We start from the raw sequence: 27,366 nt of genomic DNA on the forward strand, positions 1-27,366 counted from the left end.
CACATGAACTGTTTAGCTTTCGGATCCATACCTGTCGATGGTTCATCCATTAACACAATCTGAGGATTTCCCAGCATGCATAGTGCAAAACATAACTTCAAAACAAGAGAAACAATAGTGTTAATTTCCTCTTGGTGCTCCATTTTCCTTGCATATCACAAAGATATACAATTTATTATGTTAACTAGTTACATTACTGTAAACTGTCACCTGTATTGGGTGAACGGTAAAATTGATGGGAATGTGAAGTGTAGAAGGGCATGGACTAGGATAGCCAAAGATTCTGTTTCTATCATGTTTGATTCCATGACTAAAATCCTTCAAGAATAACTGAAATGGGACTGCTACCAGCAAAAGTTCCAGTGACTCATGGCAGTAAGTTGGGAAGAGTAGAAAGTACCCCGTGGCAGACCAGACCACAAATGGGCAATATAGAAACACAAAATGATTAAAACACAGGAGGAGAGATGGCTCTCTAACAGAGCACATTGGGACCATAAACCTTAAAGGCTGTCACCTTATTGAAGATTTGAATGGATAATTTTCTGGGTCCAGTTGTCTCGATTACTGTACAATGTCACTGTACTACATACAATTCATTAACTAAGATTGGACACATTCAAATCACCAGTTCATACTTTTCTCTTTATTCCAGTGGAGACTTGCTTTGTTGGTTTCTGTAAATACTCTTTCATATCAAGTGCGTTCATAATGCTGCAAACAAAAAAAGTCTTGATTTCAATGTTGACTAGCAACTCTAAAAGGGAATACATTTGTATATAGGTTATATTTCCATCGAAGCTTTACTTGTACTTCACACAATCTGCATAGCAAAAAGTTTTTGAAAATCTATTGTAAGACACAAGACATAGGAACAGAATTAGGCCATTCAGCCCATCGAGAGACTTGATTATAGGTGAATAATTTTGGAAATAGTCGTGTTTACTTTGAATTTCTGATGTTTTCTTACCGTTTAATAGCACTTGCTGCATCTTCTTTACTAAGTCCTTTGATAGCAGCATATATCTCCATGTGTTCTTGAACAGTGATCTTGGGCCAGAGTGGGTTCACCTGTGCACAATAGCCAATATTCTCTGCACAGCTTTCTCTCTGAAAACCATCAGCTGAATAATCTCCCATCAATACCTACAAAACAACCATTTTAAAATTATTTCTGTTCTGAAGTGTAACTGGCCTACAATTCTACTAATGGGTTATATTATTTGGGCACTGATCAACTTTAAAATACTTATGATTATTGTTTGATAGTGGAGAGGAAAAGTGAGATGAGAGGTGTGGAGATGGGAATGAGAAAAGATTGGGTAGCGGTAGTGATAAAGGTTAATTTGTTGTGGATTGCTTGAAGACCTAGGTGATCACACATCAGAAAATATAGCTGACCTGATTGCTATCTTGAAGCTCAGTTTGATTGCTTCTGGACAACTGAAGACAATTTGCATAATGGGTTCATGGAAGACACATTTGAAGAGTGGTCACCCATGGACAAAGTATTACTGAGAAAGGGAAATATTCAATATAGTATAAATTCAAGACTTTCCTTTTCTTGGTCCTGCCATCGTTCTGTTTCAAAGCTGTGCTCCAATTGCAGCAGGCTTTCTGTGCTAAGGCAGCCCTTATGCTAGCACCCAGCCGGAACAAAATGGTCTGTAGCAGGTGGGCAGCAATTTCAGAGCAATAGAAAATCTGCCTTATAAGCTTTTGGAGGCAAGCAATGCTGCTCCCCAGTCTTGTAATTTATTGCCCACTGAGTTGTGCTTCAAAAATAGCATTCTTGCTTCAATGCTGATCAATTTTATTTTGGGGCACCAAAGACACAAGAAATTGCACGATTGCAGCCCCACCCTACATTTTAATTACTTTACTTTGGAGTCCCACACATACCTGGCCAGCTGATGGTTCTAAATCTCCTGTTAATACAGAAAGCGTAGTGCTTTTCCCAGCACCATTTGGGCCCAGTAATCCCAGAACTTCACCTGCAAAGAAATAAAAGACTAGAAGGGAGCCATTCATTTATTTTGCTGCAGTACATTTAAATTTGCATGAAACTATTTGTATGAAGTTTGAGTATTCTGGAAAAATATGCCAAAAAAAAAACTTTATATATATTATCTGCAGCTCCCACAGTTTGACAGAATGTGTTGAGTAATCTTCATGTACCTTCAAGTCGATATACTGTAGATGACAAAAATATACACTGCATCTTTCAATCTTCAACAATTAAACTATTGCTGTAAGCAAATGAGGGTTCAACTGCAATTAAATAATAACCATATTAGGTGACAGTGTTTGGGGTGGGGGAGCGGAGGAGGAAGGAAGACATAAATCAAAATCCTTCATCCGATTTGATTTTAGTTGCTATTCATTGCTTTATGCGATCTATATTTGACTGTTTATTCCATGTTCAATGAAGTATATTTACCTTTCCTTACACATAACGAGACATTTTTGATTGCCACTGTATTTTTACTTTTTTTCTTTGAAAACCATTTGCACGCTTGTAGCTTTCCTGTGTAAACTTTACGCATATTACTGATCACAATTGCTGGTTTCTACAAAATTAAAGGGAGAAGAATTTTTATTTCTCTTAAATGAAATGTCCTGTTTATACTTGCAAATACATATCCTTGCCACTTACATGCCTAACTAAAGATGGGAAAAAAAGCCATCATCCATTTCTAAAATTATGTCATAAAGCTTTTTCTCATCAAATTTTCATATTATATATAACAAAAAACATTTTCTCCATCTTTTGTTTCAAATCAAGAAAATTAATTTATACAATGTTTCTAGTATAATAAACAATGCTTTAAAATAATGTAATAAAGCAGAACTACAATAGTAGTACCAAAATTTAATGAGCACAATAACTGGTGAGTAAAATTTTGGTCAGAGAAATACGTCTTCAGGAGGGGCAAGAGTCAAGGGTGGATGGGAATGAGGAGAAAATCACAAAATCTAGATATATCTGAAAATTCAGGTGTGAATGAGACTGAAGAATGTTGAAACAAAAAAAGGCCTAAGTGGGGAAAACTAAGGTCAACAAAGGATTGTTGGATGGGGAGGGGGCAAAGTTACAAAACTAAGGGAATGCATAATCTTTAAGTAATACACATATATAAATGATAAGATCAATAGTTATTAATGGTAAGAACTTGGTCCAACTTGGGTTGGTGAAAGTGGGTTTCTGGAGAATTTTTGCGGGAGGGGAGATTACTCATCTCTCAACTGAAGCTACCCATCAACTTGTTCTCTTGTCAATGTGATAATTGAAAGAAACTTCTTCTAAGTCAAATGCTGGCTCTTCCTGCCAGTATTAAATAAATCTTCAGTTTTTAATTATTTTGCAATTTTACATTTGTAAAGGAACGATTGTCAGCATCGTAATAGTGAGAGTTTTAATAACAGTTCTCACAATATTTACAAATGTTAGTCTAGACACACATTGATCATGGCAAAATAACTGCACTTCAAGTGATGAATGGAACTACATGTGACAAAGGCATTTAGATGTGTTACAGGCATGCTCACCATCTTTGAAGAAAATATACATTTTCTTTAATTCTGCAGTTTGCAAATATATTTAAAAACTTGACACCACATATTCTTATCAAAAGTAGTGCAATGTGTGTTCAGAACTACAGCTGTGACCAAAGTGGAAATCAAACCTAGTTGACAATCTCAACAATTTTCCAGCAAATACATCAAAACAAATCAGAGGATATTCTAAACGTCAATATCCAATTTTCAAAATTCACAAACAGATATTGGAATTTCAGCATCTTAAACAAAGTCATAGTTGTTATCTCATGGAAACAGAGAGTTTATTACCTCCTCGCAGCTCTGACAATTTAAAGCCTGTCGAACCCTTGCCCTCTCTGCTTTGACATCAGCATCCTCATTCTCAGGTTCTACTGTATTGAGTTTGAATTTCTTTTTTGAAGGAAAAATCCTAAAATGAAAGCAAAGTCATCTATATTCTTTAAGTAAAAATAATGCTAGATTCCTTTTAAAAGGAATACATTCTAAGTTGAACCGTGATCCCATATATTCTAGAAACTAAAATAATTAGTTTAATATTTAGAGAACTTCTTATATGATCACATCCGAAGTATTCTTCTGAGCCTATAGCCCTCTCCAAGTCCACTAAAGCATAGGCTCCAATCCAAAATGCTGCAAATAGCAACAGATTTGCAAACTGCTTTCATGTTCCAAACAATGTTCTAGTCTCACGAAGCCCAGAATCGTTTGCCTTCCAATGCTTTTAAACACCGCGTAGTTATTTCTAAAATAGTTCTTATGCATTTAAAAACAGTAAGATCGCAATTTTAAAATAATTTTTCAGAAAGTCTATCAAGCTGACAAACCTGCAACATGTATCTGCTTGAAGTGCTTTTCCTCCATGAATCTGTTCTAGTCGACGTAGTACAAATAGCAGAACTATGCATTGAATGTAAGGCTAAAACACAGAACAAAATAATTTCACTTGAACAATGAGCAAAACTGCAGTTTCTGTATTATCTCATTAATTTTATAAATTGCTGGAAAGATGCAAAGCTTGAAGAATAAAATGCTCTTAAGCACCTAGTTGCACCAATTAATATTCATGTCATAGCGACTTGTGTGCATCAGATTATCCTCAACATTAGAACTAATGTCTCTCTTCTTGGACTACTATTACCTTGTCACTTCAATCAGAAGCCATTGACCAATGATCTCATGAAGGATCAATCCCCACACAACAGCCTAACAGAATGAATTACAAGATACAAGTAAGCTCATTGTTCCAATAAGAGCATATTTACTCCAATCACACTGTGTCTCTTACCACTGCAGTGCTTCTAGGCACACAGATAAAAAAGGAAATAAAAGACTCATGTACTTTATAAGACTCTCTCATCAAATACCCACATTACTCAAGGCAAGAACTTTGCCAAAAGCTGTTATTGCTGTTATCATTTTGCAGAACCTGGCCTAGGCCCAGCACATAAGTGCAATTATGAAGAAAGCATGGCAGTGCCTCTACTCCTTTAGGAGTTTGCAAGATTTAGCATGACATCTAAAACTTTGACAAACTTCTATAGATGTGTGGTGGAGAGTATATTGACTAGCTGCATCACAGCCTAGTATGGAACCACCAATGCTCTTGAACAGAAAATCCTACAAAAAGTAGTAGATATGGCCTACTCCATTACAAGGAAAGCCCTCCCCTATGAGCACATTTACATGAAGCATTGTTGCAGGAAAGCAGCATTCATTATCAGGGACCCCCACCACCCAGTTTATGCTCGCTTCTCACTGCTGCCGTCATGAAGGTGGTAAAGAAGCCTCCGAACTCTCACCACCAGGTTCAGGAACAGTTATTACCCCTCAACCATCAGGTTCTTGAACCAAAGGGGCTAACTTCACTTGCCCCATCATTGAAATGTTTCCACAACCTATGGACTCATTTTCAAGGACTTTTCATCTCATTTCAATATTTATTGCTTATTTATTTATTATTATTATTTCCTTTTGTGTTTCCACAGTTTGTGATTTGCACATAGGTTGAATGCCCTAGTTGGTATGGTCTTTCATTGATTCTATTATGGTTATTATTCTATTATGGATTTATTGAGTATGCCCAAAAAAAAAATGAATCTCAGGGTTGTATATGGTGACGAATATGTACTATGATAATAAATTTACTTCGAACTTTAAATTCTCTGTTCTCTCTTATGTTCGTAACATGTTTACGGTTCTGATTTTTAAGAGACAAATCTGTATTTGGCATTTACATTCACTTTAGTGGTTAGAAATTACTACTTACCGAGATGATAGTTATCAAGATGTTCTTTTCCCACTGCAGGTATGTTCCTAAAGTTGGGTTGGACTCATCCTTGTGATCCAGAAATACCTGTGTGTTCAATTTACATTGAAGACCTTTGATGTTGCCAATTTAAAAAGGCATAGAATAAATGGAATCAAAATAACTCTACACATATACTAACATTTCAAAAATACAAACATTTAAATGTGATTGTTTCTTGAATATAGCAATCAGATATTGCACAATAAATGAGGTCTAATTGAAAGATCATTTAGCAATAAGTCATTTTGGGCTTCACCTAAATACTGTTCCCCAGCTTAATCAGTACTAATTTTCAGTTTACATTTTTTTCTTTATGCACAAAGTGTTTGCACCCAGATCCATGGTTACTGCCAACCAGCAATTATTTGATTGACATTTATTTGTTGTTGCTATTGCTGTCAGGTATGTGAGTTTTTACTGTAAAATACCCATCTTATTTTTGATTGCTAATTCTTAAAAATGATCTAATTTTGCGATAGAAGGCAAAATCCATTCAATTATTTCAATTCAGATTAGTGAAGACCCTTGCGTTTCAGACTTTTACAAATTGGCTCCCATGGTGTACATCTTTGAAGCACCAGATTCAGTTTGGCTTTATTCTCTTAACCAAAATACTAAACAAAATCAAAGTGAAAATTTGTTTATTTTCCCAGGAAAAAAATGCAGTTGATTTCAAGTTACAAGGACTATATTGAAAGGACATAGTGGCTCAGTTTGAAATGGTGCGTAATGTGTTATTCAGCTATGGTCTCAATTTACCGATGAAGTGGGATCAGTCACAAGTGACCAATAGTCGTAAAGGCTCTCAATAAAAAAAGGGGACCCATATTATTAAACTGTTAGATTTCCTTGTAACTCTCAGAAATCCACCCACACAGCAATTGGCATAATTTCCCTTGCACATGCCTCCTAGTCAAAAGGTTATTTTCTCCTCATATGTGTTGTTGTTTGATTAAAGTGTAATGTGCTTAACCTTCCTAATGACCAGAAGGAGAGTGCCTTAGATATTTTCAGTCCTTCCCGCTAGTGCTATTGACTAATATATTTTGAGATTTTCCTTCAATGTGGCAAAGTTACACTTTTCCCACAATATGGTAAGAAAGGAACATGCCATCGGACAGAAATTACAGACATTAAAATGAAATAACTTACTTTGGCTGTGAAGTGTAGACACCCTGTAATTACGTAAGGTGGAATGAAGACTGAGAAGATGGAGTGCAGAATGGTGGCAGCCGTTTCTTTTAGTATTAGCCGGACTATAAATACTAGACTGACTGAAGCTATATTGATCTACAAGAAAATAAACACAGCATCAAACAGAGCGGAAATTAACTGAAAACTGAGTTTTTGGTAACGTCTGTCACTACCCAATTAACCAAGAATGATCACACAATTTTAAATCCCCAAAATAGAATTATTAAACATTGATTTATTGGAACAACTGGAAAATAAACACCAATATCCATCTTTGACCTGGAATTTGTACTGTTACTGATAGGAAAAATATCCAAGTGTTTGTCATAACTGTACTGTAAAAATGATAGTAACTACAGTACTATGCAAAGTCTTAGGCACATATATGTAGCTAGGGTGCCTAAGATTTTTGCACAGTACTGTATTTGCATTTTGTTGTTTGATTGTTTGTGGTTTTTGTATTGCTATATTTACGCTCTATTCTTGGTTGGTGCGGCTGTAATGAAACCAAATTTCTCTCGGGATTAATAAAGTATATCTATCTGTCTATCTACCTATCTATTTGTCAAGGCTGGCTGGTGGCGTAGTGGCAATAGGGCCGGACACTGGAGTGAAGGCTTCCGACTTCGAATCCAGCCGGCTCCCTTGCACGCTTTCCATCTGTGCTGGGTTGGGCGTCGAGCTAGCAACTCGACCTCGTAAAAATAAGAAAGCCTGCTAAAAAAAATGCCGTCATGACAGCATCCCGATGACTCCACTTGGAGTTAAGGGCTTTTTGCTTCTTCTTTCTACTGTATTTGTCAATGTGAAGCAGAAAAAGATTTTGTAAATCTAGTGGGAGCAAAGAATGTTGGGAATAATGAGGGTGGAGTCCCACAGGAAGGATGAGGGACAACTGGTAGTGAAGGAATGCTAGAACCAAGGGGCGGCGTGGGTGTAGATACACCTACTCTTGAGACACCTGGCAAGGTCACGTAATTCCAAATAATAAGTTTATTGATCATTACAAAATATCTCTGGTGCTTCCTGCTCCCTCCCCTCTCCCTTCCCCTCATCCAACCATAATTCTGGTCTCCTTGCCCCTTCCAACTCTCAGTCCACAGTAGAGACCCATGTCAGAATCAGGTTTATCATCACTCACATAAGTTATGAAATGTGTTTTTTTGGGGGGTACAGCAGTACAGTGCAATACATAAAATTACCACAGTACTATGCAAAAGTCTTAGGCACCCTAGCTATATATATGTGCCTAAGACTTTTGCACAGTACTGCACATAAATCTCAAAAGTTGTTCACAATGATTTAATCCTCTGCTGCAGACTGTATTTTGCATACTTGTCCACCGGAATCAAGAAAATAAGCCAAATTCAAGAGTTAGAGGTGTTGATTATCACTCCTGCTCTAAACAATCCTGAAAATGCTTGCTTTATTACATGGTCTAAGTGAGTAGTTAAATTATATACTGTTCCTATTACTACATAGCAATCTTCCAGGTTCTGATGAAGAAAGCGGAAAAAAGAGTCATTAGACTTGATTCCTGGAATGGTGGATATACTGTATGAAGACAGATAAAACTAAATAGGTCTATAATTTCTTACATTAGAAGAATGAGGATACTCTTCGAAATATACTATTTTTTTAAAGCGGTTTTCATCACCCTGAATGGGGTCTCTAAATTCAAGGATAACTGTCAAAGGGATCATTCATTCAGGACAGAGCTGAGATATTTCTTCTGTGAGATTTGAATCTTTTCTTCACCCACTCATTTTGTTTAATTATTTTCTTATCCAAAAATATATTATTCTATTTTGAAAATAATGAACCTAGAGAATAGAGATTTCCAGAGATTCACTGTTCCCTGAGTGATGGATTTCTCATCCAGACTCTGTGACGCAGGTGGAAGGATTGCGGCTCCTTTGAAACCACATTCTGGATACCATCTTTGAAGTCACATTCTCTTGTACCTCTTAACTGACCAACTTTGCAGCTATGGAGCTTATCTCCAGAAAAAGCATGTGTCCTCACCTCTGAGTTACACACTCCTCAGTGACTGGATGCTGTGCTAAAATATGCTGCACCCTAGTCAAACCCAAACTACCCCCAAATATTCTAAGCCAGCAAATGCTGGAATCTGGAAAAGATAAACTACTGAAATAACTTAATGGGTTAAGTAGCATCTGTTGAGGCAAAAGGATGGTTGACATTTCAGGTTGAGATTTCATCAGAACTAAAAAGATAGAGAGAATCTATCTACTAAAAATTAGCATGAGGGAGGGATGAGACAGATTCTAGAAGGTGATGAGTGGAACCAAAGGAAAAGAAGGACAGTGGGGAGAATGAGCCAGGTAGGAGAGAGGGGATTGCGTTGAGACAGAAGCTGGTGGGTGATAGATGGAAATATAAGGAACGAAAGAAAATCTAGGCAAATGGAGCCAGGTGGGGGAGGGTGAAGGGTAACTAATCTCCAGCAGGCTACTGGTTTACCACTCATTACTACACATTTGCAACAAAAAATGAAGTTTTATGGCATGGTAAATCTCATTTTTTCCACTTTTAAACTATAAATATTTAAAATATTAACAGAACATTCTGCTTCTCGTTTGGTGATTCTATGAATTTTATATAACTAGCTTAATGACACAAGCATTGCTGGACACTATAGACTTCCTTATGTGACAGCAACTATGAGAACATTAACTTTTATGTGGAGCTTTCCTCCAGGTGGTTTCACCAGCATTCATAAAGTCTAGGCCACGGTTGTCATTCTATTTCTATACTTAACTTACCATAACTGAAGAGATCATAAAAAAATCTCGAGAAGACTGTATTCGTTCAAACCTGAAGGAATAGGCATAGCAGAAGAGCGTCATTGCTGCAGCCCAGCCAATCAGACATAGCATCTGTAAATCAAGAGAAATTAAGGAAGCAAAAATAACTGTTTATTGTGGCTGTTTACAGGGCTTTGTTAAGTAATGCATGAATTTACATTCAAGTTTCTTATTATTAAACTGTAGAACAGTGTCAGAGTCAACAGTTAAATGAAAGAATGCAGGCTGTGGAGATACATCAGCATAAATTGAATGGGAAAGCTATAACCCAAAGAGCCTCTCAGCTTCCTTTTTAACCATGTTAGAGACTCAGTAGCTTTAACTCATTCCTGTAAAACAGGCTCCTTGTATACCAGATCGAGCAGAATTACTCCCTTTAGATCCATAAGCGCATCACAGGGCTTTCTCAGTATCCAGTGTCTTGATTATGGGCTCTAATCTTTCTTGTCCTTCTGATCTTTACCTTGCCTGACAATATCAATGCATTTGTTTTTGATACCCACCACTGCCTGCTACATCATAAATTTTGATTCCAAGTGGATTGTCTTCAGGAGAGTAAGCAAGAGGTTAGATTTAAAATGTCCCTTAACTTTTTACCTTGAACAACCAAATAATTCCTCTCTCTCTTACAAACACTCCCTCATGAGCCCACACCCACCTTGACCTTCTCCCTGCCACTGCCCCAGACCCCATGTTAAAATCTGCACTATTTTGGATTGTACTTGGGCACGAAACTGAGTGAGGATATTAAGCTTTCTTTCCCGATGGATATTCGAAAATCAAATCAGGTTTTAGAATTTGTCATATTTTTCTTTTGTTATTTTAGATTATTGGATGATTTGACAAAAAAGGTCTAATATTGTTTTATTTCAATACGTTATTCTGCAGTCATAGTCTATATTTCAAAGCAGTTATCTTATTTAATCGTGTTATTAATCTTCATATATACAATCCACTGCTGTGTTAACATTAGCACTAATTCATTTTCTTTAGTATCAGTTTTCATATCAGTACAAAACATTGTAGAATTCAAAGATTTAGTATACTGCCTTATCCACTTTGCAAATTCTCAGCTCGTTATCTACTGGAGTCCAATCTAATCCATAAAAATTGCTTATTTTTAAAAGGACTAGAATCCATATTTAAATTAATTTTAAGTGTTCAGTGAGTGTTTGATCATTCTATAAAAATTACAATATGAATTATTTTACTTACCATGGAAATTATAGCACCCGCATGAAGCAGAAATGTGGAATTAAATGCAATCACAAAGCCAAGCATGAATACAAGTATGATGAGGTAAGTAGGAATATCCACCAAGGCATAGCCACACCAGTATGCAGATGGAAAAAGACCAGATATCCGGAGTAGAGAGCGAGATTTAATCTACAAACAAATACAGGTTTGAGTTACTCCAGACAAGTCAAACTCAAGGTGTCAGTAATCAATCCAATTTAATAAAATCACTGATAATATTCAGGCGAACTCAGTGACTTAAACACAGCTGTTTCCTTGCTCCCAAAATTATTGTGATTAGATAGGTCCTACACAAATATTTTACTTCTCTAATATTCTCATATTCTTTCATTAGGACTTAAATTATTATTTGATTTGATCTGCTAATATTCCCTTCAACTGAAATATTAAAATTGGTACACAATATAAAATAACTGATGCTGATATTGATCTGCTAATATTCCCTTCAACTCAAATATTAAAAAATGGTACACAATATAAAATAACTGATGCTTGCCATTCAACATCAGGATCTTCAGTGCTTGCATCAAAATTCCAATGGAAACATACATCAACTAAATATGCTTGTTATAAAATCAGCACAGCAAGTACAATTATATGGATAATAATGGAGCAAGATAATTTTCAAAATCAGAATATTGACACTTCCACTATCAAATTACACCTTATTGATTCTCTCAGATGAAACTCCTCTAGTTTGGATACAATTGCTATATTAAGAACAAAAGAACCAACATGAAAGGCTTGTGAATCTATCAAAAACATTAAAAATTCTAATACTGTCTAAAATACCTAATGTAGTCTGTCATCCACATTAATGTTTCAGATCAGATTATATCACTACTGTGGAAGAACTCAGTAGGTCAAGCAGCATCTATAGGAGAGGAATGAATTGTTGATCTTTCAGGTTGAAACACTACATCAGGGTGTGACGCAGGACTTTGACCAAAGATGTTGACGATTCATTCCCCCATCCCCACACCACCCCACATTACAGATGCTGCTCGATCCCAGTGTTCCTCCAACAGACTGTTTGCTGCTCCAGATTCCAAAATCTGCATCTTGTCTGCAAATGATATTATTTCCTGCAGCCATCATTTCCAAATTTCCTTTCCCGTGGGAGGTTATTTATCCCATCATCTATGCCCTAGTAATCTGATTCCCTCATTTGTCTCTCAGTAACCTGATCTTTCAACCTGATGCCATACAACACCACTCTACAACTTCCGAACCCTGCACACCATTTCTCCCACCAGCCACTTACATTAGGATTAATTTGAAAATATCAACTAACCTACCAACCAGCACAATCCCTCCAGTTTGAGCTGTAAAATAGCACCACTAACCACTGCATAACTGCGCAGAACATGAGAGGTGGAATCAGGACCGCATTTAACACCTAAAGCCTGCTTCACTAATCGATAAGATCATGCTTGATTTTTTTTCCATTATGGGATCACTTCCCTGAACAATGCCACTTTTTCTGATTTCCTTTCTATCCAAAAGATTTGTGCTGTCAGTACTCAGGATGTAGTTGCTTGCTTCACTTCAGAATTCCACAAATTCACTACCCTCTGGGTGAAGAAATTTCTTCTCATCTCTATCATGAATCTTGGCTCTTATACTAAAATGGTGATCCCTGGTTCAACAATGTATTAACTCAATAATGTAATATTCAAATACTTGATACTGGATGGAATGGTATCTCTGGTGCAAGATCAATGTATACACAAAACTTATAGCTTAGTAACAACTTTAAATTTCCTTCAATTTGTCCTTTAAACAACATTTAACAGTATTTTCCCCAGAGACAGTAAACTTCATCCCATCATTAAACCAAACTAATACATTTGTTACTGATGGAGTCAGCTCATTACCTCACGATCTCTTGAATTATCCATGGTGTAGCATCCTGGTAAAGCCGCTGACAAAAATCCCAAAACTGTCAAAGCCATATAAACCTTTTCCTTGAAGTCTGTATCAGTAATTGTCTAAAAGTATCAGGCAAAAATAAAATATCTGCACTTAGTTCAAAGTGAATTTATACAGTAATGTTTACCAGCGATCTAAAATATCACAAGGTATACAGTAATCAATAATTTGTCTATAACACCAATCATTTGATAAACAGTTTAGGATAATTGTATAACAGCTTAGGATAATTGATAACAGTTTAGGATAATTTAATGCAAGTCAAAGTAAAATCATTCTCTTTACATTTACATCGCATCAGAAGGATAGGTCTGAAAAATGTGCCTTAAACTTAAAAGCAGTTATTAAGTACACAGAACTGGCTTAAATGGACTTGGAAAGCAAATGAAAAGCAGGAGCAGATATTTAAATAAGATATTTCAAACCAAAGGTTTGACGCTCACGTGTCTCAACTATGCCTGCCTTTTTGTCGGCTATGTTCCAAGCCTACATAGGTATCGCTCCCTAATTCTTCCTACGTTACACTGATCTAGACTATACCTCTTCCCACCATATCACTTCTAAAAATGCCAACCCCTTTTCTCAGTACCTCTGTCTCCACCACATCTCCTATCAGGATGAGGCTTTTCATTGCAGAACTAATGAAATGTCCTCCTTCTTCAAACAAAGGGTCTTTCCTTCCTCCACCAACAATGCTGCACTCACCAGCATCTCTTCCATTTTGCGCATGTTTGCTCTCACCCATCCTCCCGCCGTCACACTAGGGATAGGGTTCCTCTTGTTCTTACCTATCATCACAGTAGCCTTCCTGTCCAGCACATAATTCTCCATAACTTTCTGCATCTGCAACAGGATTTCTTTCTAGCACATCTTTCCCACCCCCTCACTTTCTGCAGGGGTCGCTCCCTATGCAACTCACTTGTCCACATAGGATTTCCCGGTAGCCATCCATTTCTATTTTACTTCCCATTCACATTCCAACATGCCAGTTCATTGCCTCCTCTACTGCTGCACGAGGCCACACTCAGGTTAGAGGACAACACCTTATATTTCACCTGGGTAGCCTCTAACCTGATAGCATGAACATAGACTTCTCAAACTTCAGTTAATTGCACCCCCCCATTCACGTTTCCCTCTCACCTTATCTCCTTACCTACCCATCACCTCCCTCTAGTAGTCCTCCTACTCCTTCCCATTCTTCTATGGTCTTCTATGCTCTCCAGTCAGACTCCCCCTCCTCCTTCATCTCTTTCATCAATCAACTTCCCAGTTCATTAGTTCACTCCCTCCCCTTCTCCTGGTTTCACCTATCATCGACCACCTTGTACTTTTTCCTCCCCTCCTCCCACCTTCATATTCTGACTTCTCCTCATTCTTTCCAGTCCTGATGAAGGATCTCAACCCAAAACATCGATTGTTTACTCTTTTTCATAGAACCATGCTGCCTGGTTTGCTGAGTTCTTCCAGCATCTTGTGTGTGTTGCATTTCATTTTCTAATTAGTTTCCAGAAAAAACTAGGATTCAAAATGCTATTTCAGCCATCTGATATTTTCCAAAATAGTCTATCATTTCCCAAGAAATGGATTTTTCTTGAAAAAGGGTGAAAAGGTCAATATTTGGGTTCTGTTTGTTTTATTACAAATAAATCATCAATATAAAGGATGATCAATCCACGACTGAAAATAAAGATAGTATTACATTTATGAACACGGCAATTTTCAAAGATAAGCACAAGCAAATTTTCAGAATAGCAAAGAATGGCAAAAAAAAAGGAAGAAAACATGTAAGACAAGAAAAATAAAAGTACAAATAATTGGGAATAAGGAAATTGAATCAGGGAGCAAAAAAGAGGAGTTTTAAACAAAATATCGATAAAGGAAACGTACTAGACAAAGTACGTAGATTCAAAACTGACAAATCCTTGGCCTGCCCTAGAGTCTTAGAACATGGATTGGAAAAGTTGAGCAGATTATGCAACAAATGCTGGCAAATGGGACTAGCTTGGATGGGGCATCTTGGTCAGCATGGAGAAATTGGGCCAAAGGGTCTGTTTCCACGGTGTATAACCCTATGACTTTGTCACTATTCAAGAAAGGAGGAAAATATTAAACTTTTATTACAAGTTAAGATGGCACCAGGTGGCTGCCTCTTCAAATCATCTGTGGAAACAGCTTAAATTCCTCTCTTTAATGTCTCTTTTTCCTTTTTTCAAGGTGACTGGGGTTCTATCGAGATCCCTGATCTGCAACAGCACTCAAAATTGCGGTTATTTATGGCGTACGAGCTCCTGCTTCTGGAGCTCGCCAGCCAGCTGCTTTCCGACATTCTCCGGGGCGACTTGTAAGATGTTGCCGTCTGAGGTGTCGCAGGAGAAGGAACATCAGGATTTCGCTGCAGCAGACGTGTGGACAGAGGTCTCTGGAGTTGAGAAATTGCAGTCTCTCCCTTTCTCAGTGGTGGGGACAGTTTGCTGCCAAATCTCAACCTAGAGAATTTCGGAATAAAGAAAGCAACGTGGCAGATTGCAACACCATAACAGCAACTGTTGGTCTCTCTTTTTGCGGCGAAATAGGTGACATCTCTCTATTCCTTGTTAGTGAGACAGAGAGCCTGTGGCATGTTGAACTGTCAGGTAAACAATAGTTTTTGTTGATTGCAGATCATGGTCTCTCTTGGGGTGCTTTACTATTGCTTGGTGGGTGGTGGGCACTGATGCTTTTCTGCTGAAATGGGTGGAGGAGAGAGGAGGTTAATGGGTTCATGCTTTGCCACTGCTTGCGCAGGGAAGTGGGGGAGACAGGACTTTGGGGTTCCAATGTTATTCTGTTCATTCTTTTGGGGTTCTGTTTTTTTGTGGATGTCTCTGAAAACTAAGTATTTCAGGTTGTATACTGTATAATTCCCTGATAACAAACAAAACCATTTAAACCATTAATAGGATCTATTATGGTAGAACATTCAGGATATTAAACACAGTCACAATAGTTTCATGAAAGGATCTTAACTGTTTACAAACTATGTTAATGACAGTCTAACAAAACTAATGCAATTGTAGCCAAATTTTCAAGCAATGCAAAAGTTGATGCGAAAGCAGGTACAAGCAATCCACAAAGCATTTGGAAGGTAACGGAGTAAAACTGTGGCAGTTGCTGTTCAATGCAATGTTATTCACTTCGGCAGATAGAATAGGAAATCAAAATATTGCTTAAATGGTAGAGACTAGAATGTTGTTGTATAGAGAGATCTGGGTGTCCTTGTTTATGAATCATCATATTGGAATAAACACGAGATTCTACAGATGCTGGAAATCCAGACTAACACATACAAAATGCTGGAAGAACTCAGCAGGTATGGAGATACATAAACAATAGACGTTTCGGGCTGATCCTTTCATCAGGACTCATGATGAAGGGTTTTGGCCCGAAATTATTGTTGTTCCTCTCATAAGAGTGTGTGTGTGGGTGTGCATGTGTGTGTGTGTGTGTGGGGTGTGTTTGTGTCCAGTGTGCGCGCGGCGAGTGTGTGTATGTGTGTGCGTGGTGTGTGCGTATGAGTGTGCGCGGTGTGTTTGTCTGTGCTTGTTTTATGAGGCCAAGTTGCTAGCTCAACACTCAACCGAGCATGGTTGGAAAGTGTGCCAAGGAGCCGGCCAGGTTTGAACTCGGGAACACTCACCTCGAAGTGCGGATTGCTGTATACCAGTTATGATCTCCTTATTTAATGACATACTTATACAGGAGACATACTTAAGGTTCACTGTTTGGTCTAGGCATGAATGGAGGTCTTTTGAAAAACGTTTATTAGCACCCTAACTCATGAGTAATTTAAAAGAATTAAGAGTTGACACTACCAAAACATTACATTATTGGACGTTTGTGTAGAATAACAGAACGTTTTTAGAGAATATTCATGCACCTATTCCTCAGGTAAAATAATCATTGAGATTTGAGTGTCTTAAATCATCCCAGAATGATGTATCAGGGTTATTTCCTTGCATATACTTAAATAAACCAATGAGTCCTGAATGCTGCAATGTTGAGAAGATATTCCCAATGTAGGATTATCTAGAACAAGGAGGCATTGTTTCAAGAAGGTTGGCCATTTAAAAAGAAATAAGAAACAATGTATTCTCTCAGAATCATGACCTTTGCAATTTTCTACCCTAGAGATGTGTGAGGATCAAGTCAGTGAACAGATTTATGGCTGAGAAAGATAACTGAATTATCGGTGAATCAAGGGTTATATTGAACAGGCAGGAAAGTGGGAGTGAAGTCAAAGATTAGATTAACTATGACATTAATGAATGACAGAACAAAGTCTGCATTTAACTTACTAAATGGAATGGTTTGCTCCAGGCTTGAATCCTTCTAGATCCATTTACGCTAATGAGAACCGTATTACTGATCAAATTAATCAAGACTGGCAGTGAGTGAACCAAGGTGCTGTTGAATACTGCTGTGAATGAATATCGTTTCTGAACAAAAGCACAGGAAACAAAAAAAGTTCATTATAAAAACATCCAGCTAAAAGTTCTTCTGCATAGTTCCAAAAGAAATGCTGTACAGATGAAAACTTGAATTCTCCTAGAGCAGAGCAACTATGCACACATTTCTGGGTGCAACATCTCACTTTTTGATGGATTTGCATTTGCGACAACACATTTCTTCCTTCCCCCCATCCTAGTTTCACACTTGGAAAATTTACACAGAGTTAAGATTTTCCAATTCACAGGCTTTCAATTTCCAAACCTCAGGATCATATCAGGTTGCAGCTGCACATCTTTGCCACATCTGACGCTTTGATGTCCATTAGCGAGGTCATTCAAAATTCCATACTTGGGACACTCTTCCAACACTGTAATCAGGACTTCCCATACAACACAAAACACCGAAAGCAGATGTCAGCATGTTACCTCTCCTTCAGCCTACAGATACTGACAGAGTGGACACTAAAAAAGTACTCCGCATTCAGAAACCACTCTGACAATTTCATGCCCTGAGCACCCTGATGTGAACCTGGAAGGCCTGCAGAAGAAGCTGCCTACTTCAAGGTATGGTTCTTCACTAGTCAAGTTCCTCTGATCTTCCTGGCCCCTGCCCCCACAATCACCACGGCATCCACTCACTCATTGGCAGCTCTCACTTGTAATTGGCAGAGTTCTACAAATATAGCACCATGTCCCTGTAAGGAATGAATCAATAGTCATGCTGTGTTACACTGTTATGACTACAAGAACGTGTATTGTGTTGATATTGATACTGATACTGATACTGTTTTGAATGTGTGGTGTTACATCAGCAATGTTGACTACACTGTTTATGTGGGCTTCACACTTAAAACTCTTGCTATTTGTGACTTTCAGACAGTGTATAAGACATACAAATACAAAAAAGATGAAGCACATTCCTAGGTCATTATTCAAAAGTGCATCTCTCATATATTCAGCATGAAATTTTAACTTTTTAGTTTTTTTTATATAATAGAATAAATTCCACGAAAATTTTCCAACCATTCAATTTAAAAAGTGGTGTCAGCATTCACTTTCATCAATGCTCCCCCATGGCCAAAGATATAAATGATAAAAATTATATAATATGATTACATACAAGCTTGCTTGGAAGAAAATGCCAATTTAACCTGTTGTCTCAACAAACTGCCTACACACCAAATAAAGGCACAATTGACAAGTAAGAGAAAGCAAATGAGTACTTTAATTATAGAATTTGGAAAACTGAAATCATCAGCCTGAGTCACAGCAGATTTCAAAAGTAATTTTACAAGGCAGCATATCATGGAATTAAATGACCTTTCTGGACTGCAAGGGAAGAGTTTTTTCCCCTCATTAACATGACCCGTTTCAGCACTGTTTCATTTGAAACAAACATTGTGCATAATTAAACTTGATTTAGTTTATATTGTTCAACCTGCGGAGCCACAGTGTTAAAATGCCTGCCAAAAAAGTGGAGTCATCAAACAACAATCTTTCAACAAGGTTTCCATTAAGTATAAATGCGAGTAAATCATGGCTCAAATATATCCAGAATCAATGATCAGGGTTATAGTCAAGTCCATTACCTCGTCTGATAGCGTCACATTTACTGCTGCATTATGTGGAGCAACATCTGTGAACTCGCTCTCACTGAACAACTCCACTTTTACATTCTGAGCTTCCAAACCATGGATAAGTTGATCAACACTACTATCTAAAATAGAATATTTAAAAAATCATACAAAGTGCATTAATGACAAATTCTAATTAATCATGTTCAAATACCTTCCTGAAGGAATTTTTTAAACTTTTAAGTTTTCATTTGGATGCCCATTGGATACTACAAATGGATACCTGTTACCTCAGAAGAACTTTTGTTATGATTTTCTCTCAATATATCCAGAGCTTTTGCATTGACCCTTAATGCTACGTATAGCTAAATTTAAAGCTTAAGATATTAATGATTCCTACCATATTACAAACTTCTACCATATTACAGGTTGCTCTAGTTTGTTAATAGAGCAACAAACTAGACAATTTAGATTTTCCTTGAAAATTGTGGCTCTGCTGTGAGAAAAACTACTTAGAGTAAAACCTCCTACTTTGTTAGTGACAAGTTAGCAAACTATTAATACCCCAATATATTTTCATTTTTTTAATGTTATCCTAGTCAACATAGTAAGTTTAAGGGAAGCATGGGTTCTAGAGTCCCAGCAACTGGAAGAAGTGCAGCAAATGTCATCTACGAACTAAGATGCCAAATCAATAGAATTTCCAAATGGTTGGATAGCAAATAATCTGATTATTCCTGCCAATATTACATAAAGAATGACAAAATGAAAAGAGGCGCACTTACAATGAAATGTATTGGTAAGTTAATGTAGTGTTTAGAATTTTATTGCTGGCAATCAGTTCAACTTATTACTTACTTACTGAAGTTGTTAAGCAATAAATTTCATTCCCATCCACATCTCACCTGTGGAATTTTTCAGGAGCAGGCTAGTGGCATACTTGAGATGTTTTTGACCTTGTTGTAGAAGAATTAACTCCGGGGATAACTTCACTGCAACGTCTTTTCTACTAAGTGTACCATTTATCAAAGCCATCAAGACCACGATGCATATCAAAAGGCCAATGATGTAAATGCTGCAAAAGTATTGAAAAACATTATTCTATTCTTTCCAATAAATAGTAGATGTTAAAATTGAAGTTTCTTTCAAAGCTTTTGAAACCATTGTAAAACTAAATCACCTCTCCATAGTCAACTCGAGAAATGCAGTCATATTTTTCAAATCGTGGAATATTTATGAAAATAAGCAAAACAGAAACAGTTTTGACTCTGCCTAAAATGCAAAAGCATGACAGGATATAATAACAGAAACAAAGAAAACTATCATACAGACTTGAGACTGGGCAAGTGAACATTTGTTATTTGTAAGTTCATTGATGCTGATCTAATACCAGTGAGCATACATTATCAATAATAAAAGGATAGGAAATAATAAAACATACCAAACTAACTCTTGCTCTCACTTTTTTTTTCTTCAAAATGATTTTATTTATGATTTAAAAGACTCAAATAAAAGAAGATTGATTAACTTGAACAAACTCCATTTAAGCATAAATTAAAACAACATCTGGCTTAGTTCAGACTGGAAAATTGATTTCCACTCATCTAGCACTGACAGTGGAGGGAATTAACACCACTTATGGACAGTGTGTAAGAGGCAATGTAATGATGAGGGATAGGTAATAGTCTTTAGATGCACAAACATTGTTTTTAATTAGATGGAACAGCTGAGTGTAGATTCAGTTCAGTAACTGTGGTGTACTGTTAGGCAAGTATCATATGGTCACCACATTAAAGCTAACAGCTTGCGAAAGTTGTGGATAAATTTATTAGCTTTCCATAGTCCCAAATGATATAACTTACTACTGCAGGAAGCTTTTTAGCATCGAGGCAAGTCTAGAAACCTAATGGAAAACACTCAAAGCACAATGAGAAAATTTAGGAAGCATCAACTCACTCAAGCACTTGGACAGAAAGCGGGAAGTAAATGATCAATGGTAGTTAGAAGGACAGAGAAGTCAAAAGATGATAAAGTAAAATTCCCACACTCCAGGATCTAATTATTTGGAAATCTTAATCATTTGGCAACCAGCTCATCCAGAGTCTGGAAGTCAATGGAATGAGGTAAGAGCACAGTGCTGAATGGCTCCAGCCTGATGTCCTGTTCGAGCCAGGGCTGTTGTCTAAACCACCAACGTCAGGAACATGGGTTTGCGGCTAGTGCTAATGTCTTAGTTGCTTGTCCAATTCCCAGCCCTTTAAAGTAACCAGGTTCACTGGATAATTTATTATCCAAGTATGGAACCAGCTATCTTTTTTTTCTAAAAAAGTGAAATAAATGTCTGGGTATTAGTAAGAGTAACATCCAACAGTCTAAAACATCTGCTAGCCTGATACAACTGATGGCCCAAAGGTGTCGGATTACTGGTGATTTACTGTGTTTTCAGAAGTAGAGTGACAGCAGATTGGAAGAAGAGGTCAGTATCGTCCTGAAACGTCGACTGTACCTCTTCCTAGAGGTGCTGCCTGGCCTGCTGCGTTCACCAGCAACTTTGATGTGTGTTGCCAGTACTTGAAGTGTTTGACTTGAACAAATATTTGTACACAGACCAAATAAAAATGTCTGAACAAATAATGTAAAGAGTAAACGACTGGACTACATGCAGAAGAATATGTGGGATTGTTGTAATGATGTTCAAATTTTTGTGTACATGCAATTTTATTAAGAAATGCATACAAATTCACTGAAACAAGTTTATTTTCCTTTTTTATTCATTCTAATTACTCAGTATCTACCCCTTCAATTATGTTCTCATTTTTCTACTGAATGCTACATCAAATCAATAACTGAATTTAACTGTAGCTTATCTGAAGAAAAAATTCATGCATCAAGTTACTTTCAAACTTAAGGTTAGTTGAAAACCACTGTTTACAGGGTGTGTCTCTCAGTTCCTTGTTTATGATTTCAATGTTTTAACTACCCATACTCAATCAAGCAATTCTTCACATTTTAAAAATTACCAGCTGTACCCATAATCTCTCTTCAACAGCAACTTTGCCCAATTATACTTTTTCATTTCTCAACTTCCAAGCTCTCTGAAACCACAAAGCACTTATATTTTGTTGCATATTTCAGCTCAGTCTCTAAACAAGTAGTCTAATGAAAAATATTGAAAGATTTCTAGTTGCTTGTCAAATAACAGATTACTAATTTTTTTTTCATCTGATTACCTCACTTCCCTTTTTCAATATATACCACTCCCCACATTTCATTCAATACAGGTGTCCTCCACTTTACGAAAGTTTGATTTACGCCACTTCGCTTTTACGAAAGACCTACATTAGTACCTGTTTTCACTAACCAAAAGAAATCCGAAGGGGATTTTCGCTTTTACGAAAAAAGGCGCCCGCTTTAAACTTGTGTTTACCCCGAGAAAGACTACCATGACTGTGAAGCCTTGAGCGGGCAGGTGTGTGCGCATGTGTGTACGTGCTGATTTTTTAGGTTTTATGTGCTATTTGGTATGATTTGGTAGGTTATTTTTTGGGTCTGGGAACGCTCAAAAATTTTTCCCATATAAATTAATGGTAATTGCTTCCTCGCTTTACGCCATTTCGGCTTATGAAAGGTTTCATAGGAACGCTCTACTTTCGGATAGTGGGGGAAACTTGTAGACCTGATTATGTTACTGAATTCTCTCTCACTTGGCAATAACCAATTTAGTTCTTTTAAGCTGACACACATCAAACAGCATGCCTCCGAGACACAAGAGACTGCAGGTGTTGAAATCTAGAGCAAAAAAAGAGATACTGGAGGAACTCAGTGGCTCAGGCTGCATCTGTGAAAATGGACAGTTAAAGATTTGGGTTGAAACCATTCGCCTGTGAAGAGCAAGTCTCACACAGTTGCTCTTCTTTGCCATTTCCAATGTCAACATCATGCAATTGACAATGATCACATCATACATCTTCACAAGTTGAAAATCTAAGTGCAATTGGGTTGACATATACACTCAGTGGCAACTTTATCAGGTACCTCCTGGATCTAATAAACTGCCACTGAGTGTATGTTTGTGTTCTGCTGCTGTAGCCCATCTTTTTCAAGGTTCGACGTATTGTGCATTCAGAGATACTCCTCTGCAAACTGCTATTATAACATATGGTTACTTGGGCTACTGTTGCCTTCCTGTCAGCTCACTAACTAGGCGCGTTCACCCAAAGAGCTGGATTTTTTTTTTTGCTTTTCACATCATTCTCTGTAAAATCTGAAGAGTGGTCTGCATAAAAATCCCAGGAGATCAGTATTTTCTGAGATATTCAAACCATCCCACCTGGCACTAATAATCATTCTACAAAGTCACTTAGATCTTATTTCTCTCCCATTCTGGTGTCTAAACAACAACTGAGTCTCTTGACTATGTCTGTATGTTTTTATGCATTGAGTCACCACCACATGATTGATTAGATATTTGCTTCAACAAGCAGGTGTACAGGTGTACTAGGAGTACACTCACAACCTCAGTCTTTCTTTGCCTTGATTATCCTACCATACAAGATCAAGACCTCAGACCTGGCTAAAAACTTATGGTATACTTGGTATTAGTGACCTTTGCCCTCCTATTTGACAAGGACTACCTATAACAGGCATCTGAAAAGAACATCAGCAATGCTTTCTCTGCAAATTTGCAAATTCACTGATAGGATAAGCAAATCAACATCACTTCCTCTCCCAAGCCAACATTCCCAATATCAAGGCCCAATTACATCATTAGCCATGAGGAAGATACTTACATGCTAAGAAGTGTACTACGTTCACGAGTGAAATTCTTAAGACGTAACCAAATTATTGTACGGAACTGCTGATCCCACAGAGCAGAGCCAATCAGCACTGCTGAATGAGTTTCCGGAAAAGTCAGGAGTTGATGATCAATGCAATCAATGCAAACATCTTCTTCATTTGCTATCACATCTGGTGCTGGATCCCTGGTAAAAACATTGTAATCTGAAAAAAAAACAAGAAAATACAAATATAGACCAGAACACACAAAAAGAATCTGTTACATTACTGGTCAATTCTCATCAGCTGAAATAAAATGTGTGCAGGTAAAGTGAACTAAAATATTTTCTGCAGATTAAACTATGACTGGACAGAATTCCTTTATGCTATTGCAAGTTTTTACTTGCCTGTTTGATCCATTTCAGATTCTGACTCCAATTTTAGGAAAACCTCTTCGAGAGACGTCATGGAAACCCCATAGCTCTCAATTCCCAGATTGGTACGGCTATCCAAATCTTCAAACAGCCCTGAAAAAGAGTAATATTAACAATGAGCAGTCCTAGCATAAACATTGTGAGGTGTAAAGTCATAGATGAGTAGTTTGGAAGAAAAGGTACCATTATTGTTGAAAACATTTCCCTCTCACAAATATCATCAATACTATTTAAACAATTAGTTAAAGATGCACGAATTAAGAGATCAAATACTGAAAGTTAATTGGTTCCACAATACCTGCAAATTTGTCAACATCCTGAAGAGGCAGAACATATGCTAACTCCAGATCATGTGGCTGTGAAAACTCAGCATTAGGAATGTGATATTTAATCAATGATGTCACTTTATCAGAATAGCAGCATTCATTCACAGACATTCTGTTCAAAATAAAAAATATTAGGTAATTTGATCTTGTATCTAGATGTAGATGCATTTAAATTTACTGGCAAGATTTCCTTGCATGATGATTGATGGTATGCTATAAATTTACCAATTTTTTTTCAAAACTATTGCAAAACTTCCTATAAAATTTGAAAACACTACAATAAGCACAATTCTGATTTCAAGAGTAAGAGACAATACATTGATTAGGTCTCTGCTGGAATATATAAGTCACAGGAACAGAATTAGGCAATTCAGCCAATCGAATCTTCCATAATAACTGATTTATTATCTCTCTCAACCCAGTTCACCCTGTAACCTTTGATACCCTGACTAGTCAAGAACCTATCAACCTATGCTTGAAATATACCCAATGTCTATCTACACCTTTCAATATTCAATAGGTTTCAAAGGGATTCCCCACCCCCATTCGTCCAAACTCTAGCGAGTATAGGCCCATAACTATCAAATGCTCCTCACACATTAACCTTTTCATTCTTGGGATCATTCTTGTGAAGCTCCTCTGGACCAATGACAGCACATCCTTTCTTAGAAAAGGGGACCAAGCTGCTCATAATACTACAAATGCAGGTTGACCATTGCTTTAAAAAGCCTCAGCATTATATCCTTTACATTAATTTCAGGCATTGCAAAGCAGGAAGTTGTAAAAGCCTTAGAAAGAACTGAAAATGAAATGAAATATCTTTATTGTCATTGCATAGTAGAATTTGTCATGCACCAATACAGCGAAAATGAGTTTGCAACTCTCATACTCAATGCTATAAAACAACAAATAAAATAAATAAACAATAAATAAAATCAAGTAACCAGCCAGTACAAGCAATGTCCAGCAGTACCAAAGTGCAACTCAGATGCATGACAGCCACAAAACCAGTATTAAAGTAGCAATATAACAAATTTATGAATGATGCTTGATCGATTGGTTCAGAGCAATTATAGCTCTGGGGAAAAAGCTATTTTTCAGTCTTGAAGTGCGGGCTTAGATATTGCACATAAAATAAAATTGACGATGCTAACCAGGAAAGAGACAACAAGTCGTCAGTTCTTAGAAAAGAGAAGGCTAAGGGGTGACTTTTAAAGGAGACTATCAAGTTTTATCGAAATAATTTCAGAAGTCTCTCTGGAAAGTGCATCAATTAAAAAAAAGACCTAAAATTATTTGTTAAAGATGTGAAAATAGATTTTTCCCCTGTTGTCTTTGGACAAAACTTTTAACAGAACCGAATACTCAAATGCGGCTCTCAGAGAATTATCACTGATGCAATGATTAAAATCAAGATATACAAGTACAGGTGTCCCCTGCTTTTTGAACGTTCGCTTTACGAAACCTCACTGTTACGAAAGACCTACATCAGTACCCTGTTTTCGCTTTCAGGAGGTGTCTTCACTGTTACGAAAAAAAATCAGCGCACGATAAAAGGCAGAGCGCGCCCCGAGCAGCCGTTCTCCCCCGGATTAGGAACTGCTTTGCTTTAACACGTGCCTGTGAGCAGCCGTTTGCAAGATGAGTTCTATGGTATTGGAAAAGCCTGAAAGAGCTCGTAAAGGTGTTACACTTACGGTAAAACTAGAGATAATTAAGCGTTTTGATCGTGGTGAACGAAGTAAGGACAAAGTGAGTTTGGCTTCTGGAAGCTGACGAACATGATGTTGAAGAGGTTTTGGCATCCCATCACCAAGAACTGACAGGTGAAGAGCTGATGCAATTGGAAGAAAAAAGGATAACAATCGAAAACGAATGAGTAATGATAAAGTATGAGTTTAATTTTGAAAGGGTACGTCAGTTTAGGAGATATTTGCAGGATGGTTTGAGTCCTTATTAAAGAACTGTGTGATAGAAAAATGCGCGAGGCTCAGTAGTCAAGCAAGCCTTCCACATCAGCCACAGCAGATGCCGAACCTCGACCTTCGACATCGAGGCGGGCAGAGATAGAAGAAGATGAGCTGCCTGCTCTAATGGAAACAGACGACGAGATGACACCCTAGTGTCCCACCACCCCAACCCCCAGGCCACGGACAGATACCGATTCGCAGAAAATGCAACGGTAGCGAGGACGCACACAGCACATCTTTAAGAAAAAAGCTGAAATAAACATGCTAATTAATTAGGTGCCGCCTAGCATGTAATTGTCGGCCCAGATCAGTGCTGATGCAATTGGCAATCGCCTCTGATCTGCGCCGACATTTACGTGCCAGGCAGCACCTAATTAATTAGCATGTTTATTTCAGCTTTTTTCTTAAAGATGTGCTGTTTGCCTCCCGGCTACCCCTGCGTGCTTCGCGGCAATGTATCGGTTGGTGGCCCGGAGGGTGGAGGCCACTGCACCACCCAGCTTGTGACGACTCAGTCTAACACACCATCATCAGTGTGCTCGATGTCTTCCCAACTCCGGTAAGTGAAACTACACTGTACATACATTATTTCTACTTTATATAGGCTGTGTATTTTTACGTGTTATTTGGTAGATTTGGCAGCTTCATAGCTTAAAGGTTACTGGAGAGCGCGTTTATGCCAACAGCGCTTGCGTGAGATTTTCTGCCGAGAGCGTTTG

The 27,366-nt window shown here is 37.5% G+C and overlaps 1 protein-coding gene across 3 annotated transcripts in view; it reads right to left on the bottom strand.

Moving 5' to 3' along the window:
• abca5 (ATP-binding cassette, sub-family A (ABC1), member 5) overlaps positions 1-27,366 on the bottom strand; it is a 98,679-nt gene that overhangs the window by 7,855 nt on the left and 63,458 nt on the right. For all 3 annotated transcript variants that reach the window (XM_072242636.1, XM_072242635.1, XM_072242637.1), the window contains 18 exons: positions 24,650-24,789; positions 24,325-24,444; positions 23,932-24,142; positions 20,047-20,216; positions 19,157-19,284; positions 17,415-17,555; positions 13,026-13,139; positions 11,107-11,277; positions 9,850-9,963; positions 7,022-7,159; positions 5,828-5,914; positions 4,386-4,477; positions 3,850-3,970; positions 2,441-2,570; positions 1,903-1,994; positions 971-1,146; positions 639-714; positions 1-95 (listed from right to left, as the gene is read on the bottom strand). In XM_072242636.1, coding sequence (XP_072098737.1) covers positions 1-95; positions 639-714; positions 971-1,146; positions 1,903-1,994; positions 2,441-2,570; positions 3,850-3,970; positions 4,386-4,477; positions 5,828-5,914; positions 7,022-7,159; positions 9,850-9,963; positions 11,107-11,277; positions 13,026-13,139; positions 17,415-17,555; positions 19,157-19,284; positions 20,047-20,216; positions 23,932-24,142; positions 24,325-24,444; positions 24,650-24,789 — 2,316 coding nt within the window. The remainder of the gene's footprint in view (positions 96-638; positions 715-970; positions 1,147-1,902; positions 1,995-2,440; positions 2,571-3,849; positions 3,971-4,385; positions 4,478-5,827; positions 5,915-7,021; positions 7,160-9,849; positions 9,964-11,106; positions 11,278-13,025; positions 13,140-17,414; positions 17,556-19,156; positions 19,285-20,046; positions 20,217-23,931; positions 24,143-24,324; positions 24,445-24,649; positions 24,790-27,366) is intronic.

This window comes from Mobula birostris, chromosome 24, assembly GCF_030028105.1.
Source record: "Mobula birostris isolate sMobBir1 chromosome 24, sMobBir1.hap1, whole genome shotgun sequence".
In the NCBI taxonomy this organism is placed as follows: Eukaryota; Metazoa; Chordata; class Chondrichthyes; order Myliobatiformes; family Myliobatidae; genus Mobula; species Mobula birostris.